This window comes from Haliaeetus leucocephalus, unplaced genomic scaffold (genome assembly GCF_000737465.1).
Source record: "Haliaeetus leucocephalus isolate CR32 unplaced genomic scaffold, Haliaeetus_leucocephalus-4.0 Scaffold1014, whole genome shotgun sequence".
Lineage (NCBI taxonomy): Eukaryota > Metazoa > Chordata > Aves > Accipitriformes > Accipitridae > Haliaeetus > Haliaeetus leucocephalus.
The window spans coordinates 2,404,098-2,419,911 of record NW_010973450.1 but is presented as its reverse complement, the minus strand read 5'-3'; the positions used below and the strand labels follow the sequence as shown (position 1 = coordinate 2,419,911).

The following is a 15,814-nucleotide window of genomic DNA, read 5'->3' as shown; positions in this document are numbered from 1 at the left end:
TTCAGGCTACCAAAGTGGAACTCCCTAGGGTATGTCCCATTGGCCATAGGCGGAGCGTAAACGTCACTTTGGCCGCCGGTGGAAGAGACCTCCACCCCCTGCCTTCATTGTCTCAGTTTCAGCCTGGGATGATGTCTTGAAATGGAACTCTCAGACAGTGCTCGGCGCAGCTATGACCTGCCAGGAGGACTCACTTGGGGGATTTACACTGAGAGTAATACTTTGACAGTAATATATATCAACCTTCAAGTGAAAACTTTCACTTTAATTAATAAGTGATGAAAACTAGAGGGTTTTTTTGGTTCACGTTACTTTAATACTACCACTAAATTACAGCAAAAGGTATTATTTATCACTACCTACTTTGAAAAAAGGTAAACACAAAAGATCATTTTTAAATAAGTTTGATCAGTCCTATGTACTGAATACTTTAAAAATGTGAGCATCCGTATGTAAAGCTTACCAAACATGCCCAATTCTCTGCTCCGTATGGTGCGTTTTTAATCAGGAGTAACAGTTTCCACGATTGTGTGATGCACATAAACCATTTAATGAACTCTGATGACTGCATTTCTCAGTATGGTAGATAGAACATGATGAAAACTATCATCTATATTCTATATGCTAGATAAAATTGACATTTAAGAGACTTAAATATTTTTTAATTTATATAAAATTTTATTTCCTTCTTATCTAATGTTTATTTTACAGGAACACATTCCTGCTACCTTCAGGTCCTCTGTGTTCATTTGCAGCTATGTATTTGCATCTTCAGAGAATGCAATGGTTTTATTTGTAACCTCATGCTAGTCTACAACATTTTGGGCTCAATGCAAAAAAAAAAAAATCCAACAGCAGATTTCAGCGTATGTCTAAATAAATACAATATATATATTCTAAATAGTAGGAGTTATCTCAAACAGCTAATCAGTTACAAATAATAATTGGTCTGTGTAACCTATATTTAACACTTTTATAAGAGGGTCCCAACCTGCTTATTAACTTCCAAACGGTTGGTTATTATTATAACCTTGCCAGGAAGACATGAGCAGTGGCTGTGTTCTCACACTTAACACTCCAGAAGCAATCACCTATGTATCTACTACCCTTTACAAAGAAAGGAATCAACAAGATTCAAGTTGAAGATTCAAGTTTAACGCTTACCTGAACAAACAGCAAACCAATGACTGTTAAAAGAATTCATATGAGCAAACCACCTTGTATGTAAAATGCCTTAACTCTACGCATATGCAGTAAATGAGAAAGAGATGTGAATGACAGGAATTAGAAAGGAAATAAATGCATCAGCATTTCTCATGACATCACAAGCTACAGACTAACATCTGCAAGGGTTATGATACCACTAGCACCTTTCAGCACCATTTCCCTTCCACTAATCTGATTACCCACCCGATGATAGGAAAACATTTTACTTGTACATTTGTATTTCATGATGATTTCCCATCTTTAGAAGACTTTCTGCACAACTGTTTCCTGAAGCAGACAGCTCCAGGCTAAAGATTCTTGCCCCATCATAGGGGTATACTAACCCCATTGCCCAAGTGGGAAGAAAAGAAAGTTATAAAGTTCACACAACCCATTCCTATCCGCCTGCGCACGCTCTGCCCGTGTGGCTGTTCTTGTGCCAGAGTGGGGAGACTTCACAGAATACCTTCTTTTCTTACGAGGAAAAAGTGAATTCCATGCTAAATTGCCATTACTGTACCCCATCACCATGTTCCTGTTCTCCTCTAATGCTGCCTCCTATCTTCTGGACTCAAACTGTCCTCTCTAGAGGTGCCTCATCAGTGATCTCACCCAGGAGGGGAATTTGGTCAGAAGTTAGGAGTGGGGAGATAGAATGTGGAAATTACAACTCCCCAAGAACACCACGGTGGTTTTCCTAAGGGAATTTTTTTCAGGTTTTGATGATCAGCATTTTATGAAAGGAGATATGTGAAAGAAATGCCTTTTAAAATTTAAAAAAAAAAAAAAAAAAACCAACCTCGTTTTCAATTAAATACAATTTCAATAGGAAAAAAGCCCAACCATCCATTCAGCCTGACACTTCTTCAATAAGAGAGAAATCAAGCTTGCAGAATATAATTGACCAGCATGGAATTTTGCCAGGATACCAAGATAAACATAATTACTCATATTAAGAGTGTTAATTAATTGTTTGTGAGCACAAATAATTGGCTGCTTGGTTTTATAGCTCATTAGAAAGCCAACAATTCTATTAGACGTTGCTGTCCAGTAGCCATACTAGGACCACTGAGCTGTAATCACCAGAAGTCTGAAACTAAGCCAGTGAAAATCAGTGAGAGGTCAACCCCTGAAATCAAACTCCAAGAAAAAACATAGTGATTCCTAGTAAATAAGTATTAACACTTTCTGGATAAAGGAAGGGCTTTTTTTTGGTTAGGGTTTTGTGTTTGGTGTTGGTTGGGGTTTTTTTTGGTTGATCATTTATGCAGATTTTTCTACCAAAGATCTCTTTAAAAATCCCCAGAGAACTGCCAGATGGAGTTAACCAATATTAGTTATGAATTAGTGACCTTGAAATACACTACCTATGACACATTATGCAACTAAAAGTGTAAATAGCGAACTCCAGCAGCTTCCTTGGCAGAGCTCTGCACAAGCACTGCGATAGTCAGCTTCGCAAGAGCTTGATCCATACCTGCTGGGGGTTATTGATTAACACACAACACGGGGAGCGCCTGCGTTCTTGGCAGACAATAACTATATTCTTACAAACCGCTGATGGGCTAAACAAGCTATTAATGACAGGTTGCTCTTCATCATTTAAAACGGACAGACTCTGCTGCTTGACCACAAGGACAAGCAGGTTATTGCTTTGAAATGTTATACAAAAGACACAAATAAGGTATCTCTAATGAATAAACCACACGTATGGCTCCATGGTTCTTTTTTAGAAGAGCTATTAATAGAAAACAGGACCTATTCTGAGTTGCAGATATATAATAATCTATTCCAAGGTTTCTACAGTTTGTTAACAAATTTGTTACTCGGAAAAGGAATTAGCTAAGTGTAATTTGGCAAATAACCACCAAAATTTTTGGAATACAGGACTAATTCCCCTACGCTTAGAACTTTGCCGTTTCTTTTCTTAACTAGCTAAAAATAAAACAGGCTTCTGCGCAGATGTAGCTATTGGTGGTCAGCAGGGAGTGTGGCTGTGACCCACTCGCATGGTCAGCCAGGCACACTGGACAACCCTTCCTCCCAGCAGCAGCAACCAGCGCAGCTCCTCCAGGAGGGCCCGCTCTGACCGACTCTGAGAAACAGGCACATGGACCTGCTGGGAGGTCCTCCAATCTACAAAGAAAATATTTTTGTTTATAAAAGCATCCAGTTTTAAACTGGAAGTATTTCCAAATAACAATTCGTAACATATAAAACAGCAGTTGTTATACTACTTTATTGCACTGCTGTGTGCAGCTAGATGCTAGATATCGGGACAGCAGAAGCTACTTAAGCAAGGGTAAGCAGTAAAATACAGGAACACACAGATCCCATAAGGATTATATCACAAATTGTAAAACACGCTTTTTTACAGAAGGGATTAATTAATAGATTCAATATAAAGATTCTTCTTTTTTCCTAGGGGGAAAATACTTCTTTACAAGTATTTGGAAATGCAGTAATTTAAAGTAGTAGAACCAGAGCAATCATGTGGCTTAATTCTTCTGAGGAATATCCCTATAATTTATTGGAGTCCAAAAGGTCTTTGTGAACTTGCCTGACATAACACTGAGATACAAAACAGTTTCCAGCATGAATACTCCCATCTGTGGGTGTCTTGGGAAAGAGTTCATTTCCTTGAGCACCCGCTCCCAGGACAGATTTTCTAACATCACAGGGAAAAGGAAAAAAGTCTCAATCCTAGAGGTTTTTGACAGATCTTTCACAGAAATACAAAGCAGCTAACGTGTTTAATGAAGACAAAATTTTATTCAAACACAGAGTGAGTTACCCCGTAAAGAACTTAAGGCATCATTACTGTGCAGAGAACCTTTCCAGTACATTTGCCCCCAAATCCCAGAGAAACCCTGAACACCAGTGATGCTGTTCCTGGTCCATCCCCCCCATCCCCAGCTACTCAAAACCCATACAGCCTCTTCCTCCTGCACCTGCTGGTTTGAGGTGACATTATAAATCAGACCTGCAGCTCCAGCTATTGCAGCACTCCCAATTTAGAAAAAGAACCAGTCATGGTCATCTGTCAAGACTACAGCATCTTTATAATGCATTAGAAAAATTCTCTGAACCCATCAGATTACAACTACCTGACACCAGCAGAGGAATGAAACATTTTAAAAAATTTATTTAAGAGATTCAACTAGCATGCAAGGTACCAATGAAACTAGCAAACAAGATTAATTTTCAAACTGCTCTAAGAACTATTCATAACACTCAGCTGTTTATTCCATTTACAGATTCAAAATACTAGTTGCAATGGAACATTTAATATGCCACCATTATAAAGGGGAAACTGTTGACAACTATGCCAGAATATACATCCTTTTCATCCCGCTGTTACTCCAAGATGATATTGGTACACAAGCTCCTACAAATCATATTTCCCAAGTGATTCCCAAAATGGGAAGCAACAACAGAAAAGCAATTTTTTCAAATGCTCATGCAATACATTGTGCTAAGATTTTATTTTAATAGCAGTATAGAACAGTATATATTATTTAGATATTATATGAAAAAATTAAACATGAATTTAAACACTTCTCATGATGTACTGAGATATACGTGCCATTAATAGTGAATATTTTGATTTAATGGGATTTAATAATCTGTTTAGATGAACTACTTAATGTTCTGATGATTGCTGATACTAACATCCTAGGCTCAATGAGCTTCAGACTTGTGACAATATTGTATTTCTTCCAGTTTTGATCAACTGATTAGTTTTTAATGCTAAGTATGTCTTGCCATCAGTTGCGGTTTGAATATGTTTACTTAAACCAAAAATATTTTGCATCTCAATTATTATTTTATACTGCAGCACTGAATGGAATTTAAGTCAATACATTATTCATAAAGCAAAGACAAGAGAAAAAACAAAGCTGTGCACTTCTTTCAAAGACTTCAAATTACTAAAACATACCATATTTATGCATGCAATATTTGATTGTGTGTGTTTTTTTTTTTTTTTTTTTTATCACAAGTTTGTTGTTTTCAGATCAGGATATGCCAAAAATTCCACACCAAACAATTTTTGTTTATAATTAAGGCAATCATCAATCCAAGGATTGTAGTCCATTTTATTTCATCTCTACATCAAAAAAAGTAATTTAAAAAAATTAAAATTCCCTTGAAATGGTAAGATAAATGAAAATGTAAGTGCCTTCACATAATAACAGTAAGCTGACCCTCTGGGAAATGGTTGACTTTCTCAATTCAAGGTATTCAAAGCTCATTCAAAAGTGTTCATTTGGAATGCAGATATCAAAGATGATGCAAATGTTCAAGAGAAAATTAAAACTTACCAGATGTTCTAATCCAGCTTTGATGTTTCCAGAGTCCCTGTAACAGAAGAACAAAAGTTCTAAATAGTTGCTAAACCCTTGTCTACAACGATTTATGTTTTACTCAAAAATGTCAAAGCCATGTAATTTCTCAAGTATGTAAAATTTTTATTTTTAATATCTTAATCATTGCAATACCTGAAGAGTATCAATTATCCTAATGCACAGCTACAGAATTATTTAAACCCTCAAATTTTACCTGCCCTGAATTGCTATAAAGTGTAGCAACGCAACAGGACACTCATTTAAAAAACAACATTTTTAATGTAATTATCCCACTATTCAAATTGGAAATAATAAACCAAGACAGTGTGTAATGCTATTTATCAAATCTACATTCAGTGGCTCACGGTTCTGCTTTGCCACTACTTCAACAATAAAATTCTGTGACTGTTTACAAAGGTGATGGACTGAATGAATTGTATATTAACTAACTAGGTCGTGGCAGCCATACCGAAACTTTGCATTTGACTTGTGACAGCTGAAAAAAATACAAATGTACAGATACAAAAATGAGAAGTAATGTCATGCAAAGACAGCTGCAAAAAAATGGACCAAACTATCAAAAATAAAAACACTGAAAACCAAAGAGAATTCAGAGTGAAAACTAATCATTAACGCATCCTGCTATGTAAAAAAAAAGATAACCTGAAATAAAATAAAAAAAAAAAATCCCCCAATCCCAAGTCACTAAACAAGGAGGCTGGTTTCTGCTTCCATTGACTCCAGGTTCTACCTGCTTCCAAAAAAGTAACTGTGCCTTTTGAGGAAGATGGGCTGTAACCACAGCAAAAAAGGAGAAGGAAACTACAAGGATTTCAGGTAACCAGTTATTGAACTATACAGTGTAGTATGTATTTGTATTTATAATATTAATTTTTCAACAAATTATTTAACTATATCAAACCACAGGAGCAAAAACCCCAACCGCGTTGCTCTAAGAGCAAACTGTGCAAGACTGAGGCTTCCATTCTCTTTAATACTCAGTACAGGCTGAGTAAGACATAATGTGAAGTATGAAATTTGACTAAATACTGAACAAGGCTACATTCAGTTACACATTTTACCACCTTGCTGTACTATATTTTAGACTTTTTACAGAAAAGCTTTTATTGATAATTTCATAAAGCTTTCCAAAAAAAGTCTGCTATGCACTTTTGTTCTATTTGAACATATCATGAATGAAGCAAGAGAAAAAGATGCACTTCCCTTACACCAATATTTTTTATTTTGCAACAAGGACTTATTATTCGAGTCCATACAGTATCTAAATAGAAATCATGTCCCACATACATTTTTGAGGTGCTAAATGGCCTTAAAGAATTTAATCACTTTGGAAGCAGGATCCAAGACGCTGATGCGAGGAGCTCCCAACTACTGGTATAAAACCTGCCCTGTTAGTGGTCTGTCTCCTGCGCTGTCCCTGTCATGACTTCATCAATATTTGTGCAACTCCTTTTGCCCTGTGCTGAAAGCAGACTTAATTCAATTATAGGTCTCAAAACTGATAAAAAAGGTCCTGAAGTGGAAAATGCGAAGAGATTATTGGCAAATGAATAAAGATTTGTATCGAACTAACACACAAGAGTACAGCAGGGTTGTGTTGTTTTTTTTTAATCATTCCCTGTCTTAAGTCTTCTGGGAACAGTGAGTTTCCCTTCCCCTCATGCAGCACATCGATTTCTGAATTAGACTGCAATATTAAATAATTAATATACTTGCCATGATTGATGTTTTGCATTAGTTGAATATTAGGTTATCAATCAAAATCCACTTGGTTTAATGTAATAATATTGAAAAAGTGTCACTGGCTGTTCATCCAATTTGTAGTTGAGGCAGCACAGATAGTAATATTGGTGTAACACAAGGCTCTAACGCAGGAAATGCAGTGGTTGAACATACATAAGGCAAACATTATCAAACTAACCAGGACAAGGTTGAGGTTGTCCTAAATAAACCTTGCGGCACCTGTCACTTCCAATGAAAACCTCTTTCCAGCCGGAGGCTGTTGTGCATCAATCAGCAATGACAACTAGTGAAGCCATGGCATAATTTGATCTTTCTACTTAAACAATAATTATATAAATAAGACTTCCATTACTACTATATTTCAAATATTGTTATGCAAAATCAGACCTGTTGCTACAGCTCAGACTAACACATAACCTTAGATGTCTGCAGAATACCTTAATCATTAACAACATAAACCTCTACAAATAAAAGGCAAGAGCAGTTTTATCCACGTTCAATATTATAATACTTCTATAAAGGAACACCATAAGAAATTTATAGTAATTTTATATCATTATCAGGTAATAATGTTTTACTCAATTTTCACACCACACCACATAGTTCCTAACAAGATACATATTTGCCTTTCAAACCGTCTCCAGGGCACCACATTTATTTTTTTTTGGTTCATCGGGCAAGCTTGGTTTTATTATTGAGTTTTTCTTTTTTCCATCCGAGAAGCTCTGGAATTGTGTTTCCCCACGATAGTCAAGACTTTGTGCTGTAAAATACTACTTGACGTGCATATATTTTAAAATCATACATTAAAAACAGTAAGCACAATACTCAGGCTAATCCAAATGTTAGCTTTTGGTAATGCCAGGGGAAAAAACTGCAGCTGAGCTAAATTTGAATCACGGTCATGAGGGATCTGTAACAACAAGCCAGGAATTCAATTAAGCAAGTGTAGCCAGCTTTTGGATTACTTAAAACCATAGTGTAGGTAACTAATTGAGGTAGTGTTAACTTATACTGCTAGTTCCTTCACCAGTAAACTAAACTAAAAATATTCACTAGCGCTTGCTGGAAATCTTGATTTTAACCTGGACATATATTCACAGTCATAAAAGTAGGTCCCCATAAAAAACTAACCATTAATCAAGGGAGCTGAATAATATGCAGTATCTTCAAAATATCCAAACTTTAGCTACTATAAAATACGATTTCACAAATAATTTACTTTTTAATAAATTTATAGCAGTTTCACACAGGAATTGTAGAACTAATACTTGGTTTTGCACAACAGAGCTTAACAAATTACTGGGTACGTTTAGCGGCAGTACTCCAGAGCAAAGCACCCTCAAGAAGCTACAGTGTTAACATCATACTGCAATGCCAGTGACTTATTTTTTACTGTGAGGCTACCTAAACCCAAAGAAATCTCAGAGATATTTTTACTTATCATCAAAATAGGCAGTTGAGCTTGTTAGTATAGTGGGTCTCTGTCACCCGCTTGAAAATGACAATTATGAGAGCTGAGTTTAATCTGTGCTGCTATTCAGATCAGTAGCATCAAACTGGAAGTATCCTGCAATTTTAAAAAACTTATTCCAAAAGAAAACAAACCACGTCAGTCCGCGTTCTTCGGTTCCTCTCAAGTTGTTATCAACTCCTCCTCAACGCTTCCCTTACACCCACAGTTAATAATTTTCTTTGCCGGGGTTTTCCAGTTAGAATCCCTAGGCCATAGAACAATTCTATGGATTATCTTATCTATGGATATTATAGGATAATTCAGGTTGAAGGGCCTCTGGGGGTCCGCAGTCCCACCCCCTGCTCAAGGCAGGGTCAGCTGTGAGGCCAGACCAGGCGTCTCGGAGCTTCATCCAGCCTGGTCTTGGAAGGACAACCTCCCTGGGCAACCTGTCTTGCTGATCAAACGTCCTCCCTGGGAGCATCCTTCCTCCCACCGAGTCTGAACGCCTCTTTTTTTCCAGTCTGTGCCGGCTGCACCTTTCCTCCCGCCGCACACCCCTTCAAAGAGGCCTGCTCCTTCTCCTCGGCGACCTCCCTCCTCCTCAGGGCGGCTGGCTGCTGTCAGGTGCCCTGGAAGCCATCTCTTCTCCAGGCTGAACCACCCCCCGTCCCTCAGGTCCCCTCACGGGGCAAGTGCCCCAGCCCCTGACCGCCTTGGTGGCCTGAACTCCACGCTCAACAGTCCCAATGTCTGCTTTTTCTCCTCAGGAGCCAAATGAATAAATAAATCACCTCATCATTAGCAAGACCTTGGGCAGAATCCCCTCTGGTTCCACAACGTTAACTACAATCTGCAAAGAACAAGGTCACGGGCGGCATTTCGGGTCAGGCTGCACCACGGTCTCAAATAAAGGCCTTTTAACTCCACTCTTGATGAACGCCAGTGTGTTAGTGCTGCTGATCAGGCAGCATTGGCCCAAGTGGTTGCAGATCATTTTCATAGAACTCTCTCAAAAATCTCTTGGATCGCTCAACAAGCACATCACAAAATACTTTCGATACTCTGTGTCAAATATCATATTAAATTAATCCCTTTTTTGCCTCAGTATTTTTCCTGGATGAAGGGCCTCATAGTCAAAGATGTTCTAGGAACAGCCTCACGTTCTCCTGTTCTTTATCCTCACGTTAACATGCTTCTGCTGCTTGCTGTCATCTAATGGCCTTCCCTACAGTTCTTCTCTGAGTAACACACACATCCGCTATTTTTCTTTTGCATATTATCAATCCCTGCTTATATTCTAGATAAATAACCTCAAAATAAACAGCTGAATCTCTTCAGAAGTCTTCAGACCTTCTTTATGAACTTCAGCAGGTGACAATATATTAAACACTCACCAATACAAGCAACATGAAACAGGATAAACATATTATGCTAAACCCACCTTGAGTGGTGGCCTAGTCCCTTCTCCCACCTCCCTAAGCTCTGTGTTGAAGGTAGATAAAAGGAGAGAAGACAGAAATGAGAAGAACTACACCTTAGATGTTAGGAATTATACCAAGGGGTAGGGTAAAGAGGATGAGTGAGGCTACTGCCATAAACATCATAGCCTCTGCCTCTCCTGTCCTGAGCTTCTTCAGTGTGAGGAATCTACCTTGACCCAACATGGCCAAAGCGAGGAACAGTCTTACTAAATGCAACTATAGTGGAGATGACAGCTTTGGGAGAATTAGTCTAGTCATCTATCTCTAGACCTTTCTTTTTGTATATCATTTTTATTTTAGCAGATTAGCATCTCAAATTCAACAAGGACTTTACCTCATCATTTTCTGGTTCTGATACTCAGAGTCTTCTCAAGGCTGATGTGCCAAGAGATACTTAGCTTGTCAGTAGGCACTGTAAAAAAAAATCCAACTAATCTAAATCAGATTCAGAGAAGGAATTTATTACACTAGCCTTGACTACTCAATCTGTCAGCATTATTAATACTCCAAATTTCTGACTAAATCCCAGCAAACACCAACAGCCAGTAACAATCTCCTTGCTCTCTCAGAATGGGGAAATCCCCCATCTAAAACTCTGCCAACCTGTGGCAAGATCGTCTCTCTCAGTGGCGAGTTGAAAGGCCAATATCTCATGATTTCCCAGACTAGAGTTGTGCCCTGTATATTCCTGGGAAGAAGGAAATTAGGTTTCCATGTGATTACACACTATTTAATTCTACCCTGGGATATCCCAAGATAGAGAACTTCTCCCTCGCTTATTTTATAAACTCAATCTTTGCTGGATTTACTTTCCTTGGCCTTAAAAGTCTGTACATCAGATTGAAGGTATTCCAGGTATTGAATTTTAGAGGGGGAGGCAAATAAGGAATAGTTCTTTTCCCACTGAAGTTTTTAACTTTTTTCTAACTTTTATCTCACGTGCACATTTTGGAATAAGGCATCGTGTGTACACATACACACACAGTTTAATCACAGCTGGATGGGTAGCCTGAACAACGCACTTGTGACCTTATCGCCATTTAGTGATGCATTTATGCAAACATTTAAACCATGTTGTATTCTGGAATAGCTTCACAGACTAACGTTAAGCTCACAGAACATGCCAGACATCAAGAGTAAAACAGTCATGGCCAGAGCATGCCTATGTTCAATTCCAGAAAAAGAAAAGCCTGGTATAGAAAAAAGTATTTTCTCCCTATTGGGAACAACTAGAATAAAAGCACATGATTATTACGTTTGCATGGTGACTGTTCGGAAAGCACTACATATTTGAAGTCCTTCCCTGAGCTAGGCTGAATTTCAGCTTCAGAGTTACAGAGTCCTGGATGCAGTTTTTAGAAATGGATACCCCCATCATATTCCACTAAATTTTGTAGGTTTTGTTTGTATTGTTGTGTTTTCTGTAAAATTATAGGCTAATGTTTCCAAATCTGACTTCAGACCATAGATACTTATTTCGGTAGGCTTTGAAAGACACAGCAAAGATTACATAAAAATCTAAGCCCTATGCCTGTCCTCTCCTTTGAAACCATCTTTAAGAAGACAGTGCTGATTCTCCTGGGTGAACAGGTAAATTCATGCCTATAGACTTTCAATGACAAGCCGGTCCAATACCACACCAATGGCCTGGCAGAACTGCTGGCAAAGACTACGTAATGTGCAGAAACAGAACTCCAGCAAATGTGTTGCTCTTCCACACTACTACTTAACCTCCTCTGGATTATAAAGAAAAACCTGAGAAGTAGGGCTATATTTTTGTAGCCATAAGTGGAAGTTACATCAAAGGGAGCATACAAAAGGCAAGAGGAGAAAACCATAAAAGCAAGCTATTTCCTCCTGCCTCTCTTATACAAAGATGACGGAAAAAAACTCGAGTTTTTTGAAAGCAACCAAATAACATACGCAAACAATATTACCAATAATGAAAATAAAAATCTTTGCAATCTACTGACTACGTAGGTTACAGAAAGACTCTCAGTACTATGTGTATCTCAAAGAGAATCCCTTGACAGTTGTAATGCCTTTAAGAGTTGTGGGTCCTTGTATCTAAAAACCCTGTTTTCTTCCATTATTGGAGATCCAACCAACCTATAAAATGACTACAAAATAAAATGGTGAAAACAATTCAGCAGTGCAATGCCAACATCAGAGAGGGTACGGGTGAGAAGAAACACAGGGCAGCATCTGGCTGTTATTCTGATAGCACTAAGCATCCGGAAAACCAACATAATACATTAGTTGAGAATTTTCTTTTGCGCATAAGAGTCCAACAAGATGAAATATAGCTAAAGATGAGATATAGCTAAACTAGTAATTTTATGCTGCTCTTTCTAATCTTTTTGATGAGAGCTTGTTCTGCACAAAAGAGCAAATGGTCAGGGAATCCTACACTCTGATAGAGAAAGCATCCATGATATTTTTTGAAAAAGTGTGGAATGTTGTTTTGCTCTTAATATCAGATTCAAATGTTCTGGAACTGATCCTGAAGTGTAAAGACTCCAAAGCTGGCGGTGGTGTGCTCAGTGGCTCCCTCGCTTCAGTCATCCAAATAATTTATTTCACTAGGGGAAAAATGGTAAGAAGTTTGGCCAATTACTAATAAATTTAAATGTAACAAAGATTCAAGAAGATCATATGAAGGTCACTTATCAAAAGTGGGAAGAAAAGCAGAAGTCACACACACAAACACATACGGAGTAACTTGGAACTGCTGAAGAACTCAGTAGAATATAATGCAAGCTAAATTGAATCTTGCTAAAACCAGGGACTTTAAACAGGACACAAGGTGAAACAATTTCCATAATATGTTATCCTAGAGAGAAGAAAAATCAGTACCCAAGAGACCTCATCAAATATTCAAGGAGTGGGGGGACCAAAACACCCCAGCTCACAGGGTAAAATTCCAGATTTTATGCAATTGAAAAAAAAAAGGAAAGTAAAGGGGGGGGGGGGGGAAGGCAATGGACAGACAAAATACAGTGTTGATAGAATCAATATTTTCAAATAGACCCTACAAAAAAAAAAAATCCTTTTTCTCCATAAGTAATTCTCAGATAAATGAGAGCCAAAATAACTACCCCAAAAGTCCCAGTTCTGTTTTACCAAGACTTCAGGTCAGATATGGAAATCCTATAAATTATCAAAGCAGATTTCTTTATCTTGGTTGCCAGTTCAAGCCATTCCTCACATAAACCTGGCAATTCAAAGGATCTCATAACATGCAAGTCCTTGCAGTTTTTATATGTGGAGTGGTTTTTTGTTGGTTTTTTTTTTCCCCTGGGTTTTGGTTGGTTGGTTTGTTGGGTTTTTGTCCTCCTGTTCTGTGCACGGGGCTCCCTTCACAAAGAGTAAAACCTTGTTAATCAATGTTTGCATTCCTAGCAAACATAAGCAATTAAGCTTCGGGCTTTGGAATGTCACTGTCTCTGTTAACCAGATTATTTGGTAATCTTAAATAAATTAGACAACTTTGGCCTGTTTTACCTTCTCTGTAATATTATTTAGTAGATATTCAATTAAAACACATCCTGTAGGTGAAAGCGTATGAAAACATTTCCGTAATGGACATTAGTGGTAGTAGGAAGTGTTGCTAATTAGCCTCAAAGTACAAAATAGATTACAAAAGTAGCAAAAAGCCCAGCAGTGTAAATGCACAGAACACTGCACTGAATATTAAACAAAGCAGAGCAAGTTTTAATGTTGGTAAGCATAACTATAGTAAAAACTCTCCGGACTAGTAAAGAGTGTTACAGGTTAATGAGGAACATATAAAGAGTGCACAATAATTATCATACCTAACACCTTACCATCTGTGTTTGGATGACTGCAGAATATAAACACAGTTTATCAGCATTAAGTCTGAAACTAATTACACATGTATTTCTATTAGCATACTGTTAGGGTAAGTATTTAAAACATTAGATTTTCCTCAGCTGCACTCAACTCTCAGTATTGAAGAATATTAAATTTCAAGTCAGTGAGAAAATTTAAATGTTCTAAGCACTAAAACAATTTGAGTACAATCAATTTTCCATTTTCTGAAAGCTTCTAAATCCTCCTCATTCACCCAATTACTACTGTACTTAACCTAATGAAATTTTATTCTGCAGGAACAATACTATTCTTAAACAAATTTTTGAAAAATATAAGATTAAAAACTTCTAGACAAAGAATAAACTCCTAGAGAAAAGATGCAAATAAAATTACTATCATAATCTTTTGTTTTTTATTTGCAAGTATAAAACTGAAGAGAAACAAAAGCATGGAACATAGCATCTGTCATATCAGAATATAAAAAGATGATCCTGGCACAAAATGAAAAAGCTCTAATTCATTTGCAAATCAAGCCTGCCAGTTCTATTTCAAGCTGGCGGTAACTGTCAAGAGTTAACAAGATAATCACTTTCAATCCTGCCTTCAATGGTACATTACACTGTTATTCCATTCAATAAGGCCGTTCTTTGGGGCACTAGATGAATGGTTTTCATTTCTAACTCACACAAAAAGTTGCAAAAAAAATCCATGGGGCTTAAGAAAGAAATCCCTTTATGGGCATTTATCTGCCGGCACTTGCTTTTAGGCAAAATGAGATATTTGGATACATTGGTGTCCATTCACTTCCTCTATTCCTTCAGGCCCTCAGTCTGTTGATAAAAAAAAAAAAAAAAAAACCAACACACAAGGAAACCTCAAGCCTGTTTCGTTTTTTTTAAACTATTTATGCACATTAAACAAGTTCTGTAATAATGTTTTGTAAATACTTCAAGAATACACAGCTCACTACACCACACTGAAATGACATCGTACTTGAACAGATCCATCTTTGTCTAGATTCATTATAAACTGTACAAAAAATAGTAAATGCTCAGGAAAATTGTGCTTAGGAAAACAATAACCAGTTCCTCATTAAATGTTCAATAAAAATAAAGTTACCAATTAAAGGCATTCTACCTATGAAACAAGTTAATGTGGAATTTGTCTGTATTAATTATTTGTAAATTTTTTTTAAGATTCTGTGCTATGCATTCTTCCCAAAAGGATAAAAATCTTATAGAAGTTTATTAAGTTATTAAGTATTTAAAACTTATTTGCTGGCACACAACTTTCTACTAATCTCTGCAAAAAAAAAAAAAACCTTCATGCTTTCGCACATTGCTCCAAATTCATGTTGTAAGTTACTGCCTGCACGTTAAGGTTGTACTGTACAGATATGCATATATATAATATTCTACAGTGACAATTTAAATCTTCTGTACTAACTTTAGACAAAAAAAAAAGGCACTAAATCTTTTTTTTTTTTTCCTTCCTTAAATCCCCATAGATCTCCTTTAAATCCCCCATAGAACAAAGCTGATACCTATATTTAATATCTTAACTGAGTTAAGCTTATCCTGTCTCAGGTCTGTTACCCACAATCAATGCCAACAAGCACACTGTCAATACCCATCTGTAGATCCCTTTTTTTTTTTATAAAAATAAATAAAATGTGCCTCAAACTCAAGGACCCCATCTTGCCAGTCACTTCTTATGCTATTTGC

General features: G+C 37.1%; 1 protein-coding gene across 1 annotated transcript in view; it reads right to left on the bottom strand.

The window, feature by feature from the left end:
* The window catches only part of RSRC1 (arginine/serine-rich coiled-coil 1), a 171,298-nt gene that overhangs the window by 91,505 nt on the left and 63,979 nt on the right, over nucleotides 1-15,814 (bottom strand). The window contains exon 4 of the mRNA XM_010584955.1: nucleotides 5,529-5,565. Within this exon, the coding sequence (XP_010583257.1) occupies nucleotides 5,529-5,565 (37 nt within the window). The remainder of the gene's footprint in view (nucleotides 1-5,528; nucleotides 5,566-15,814) is intronic.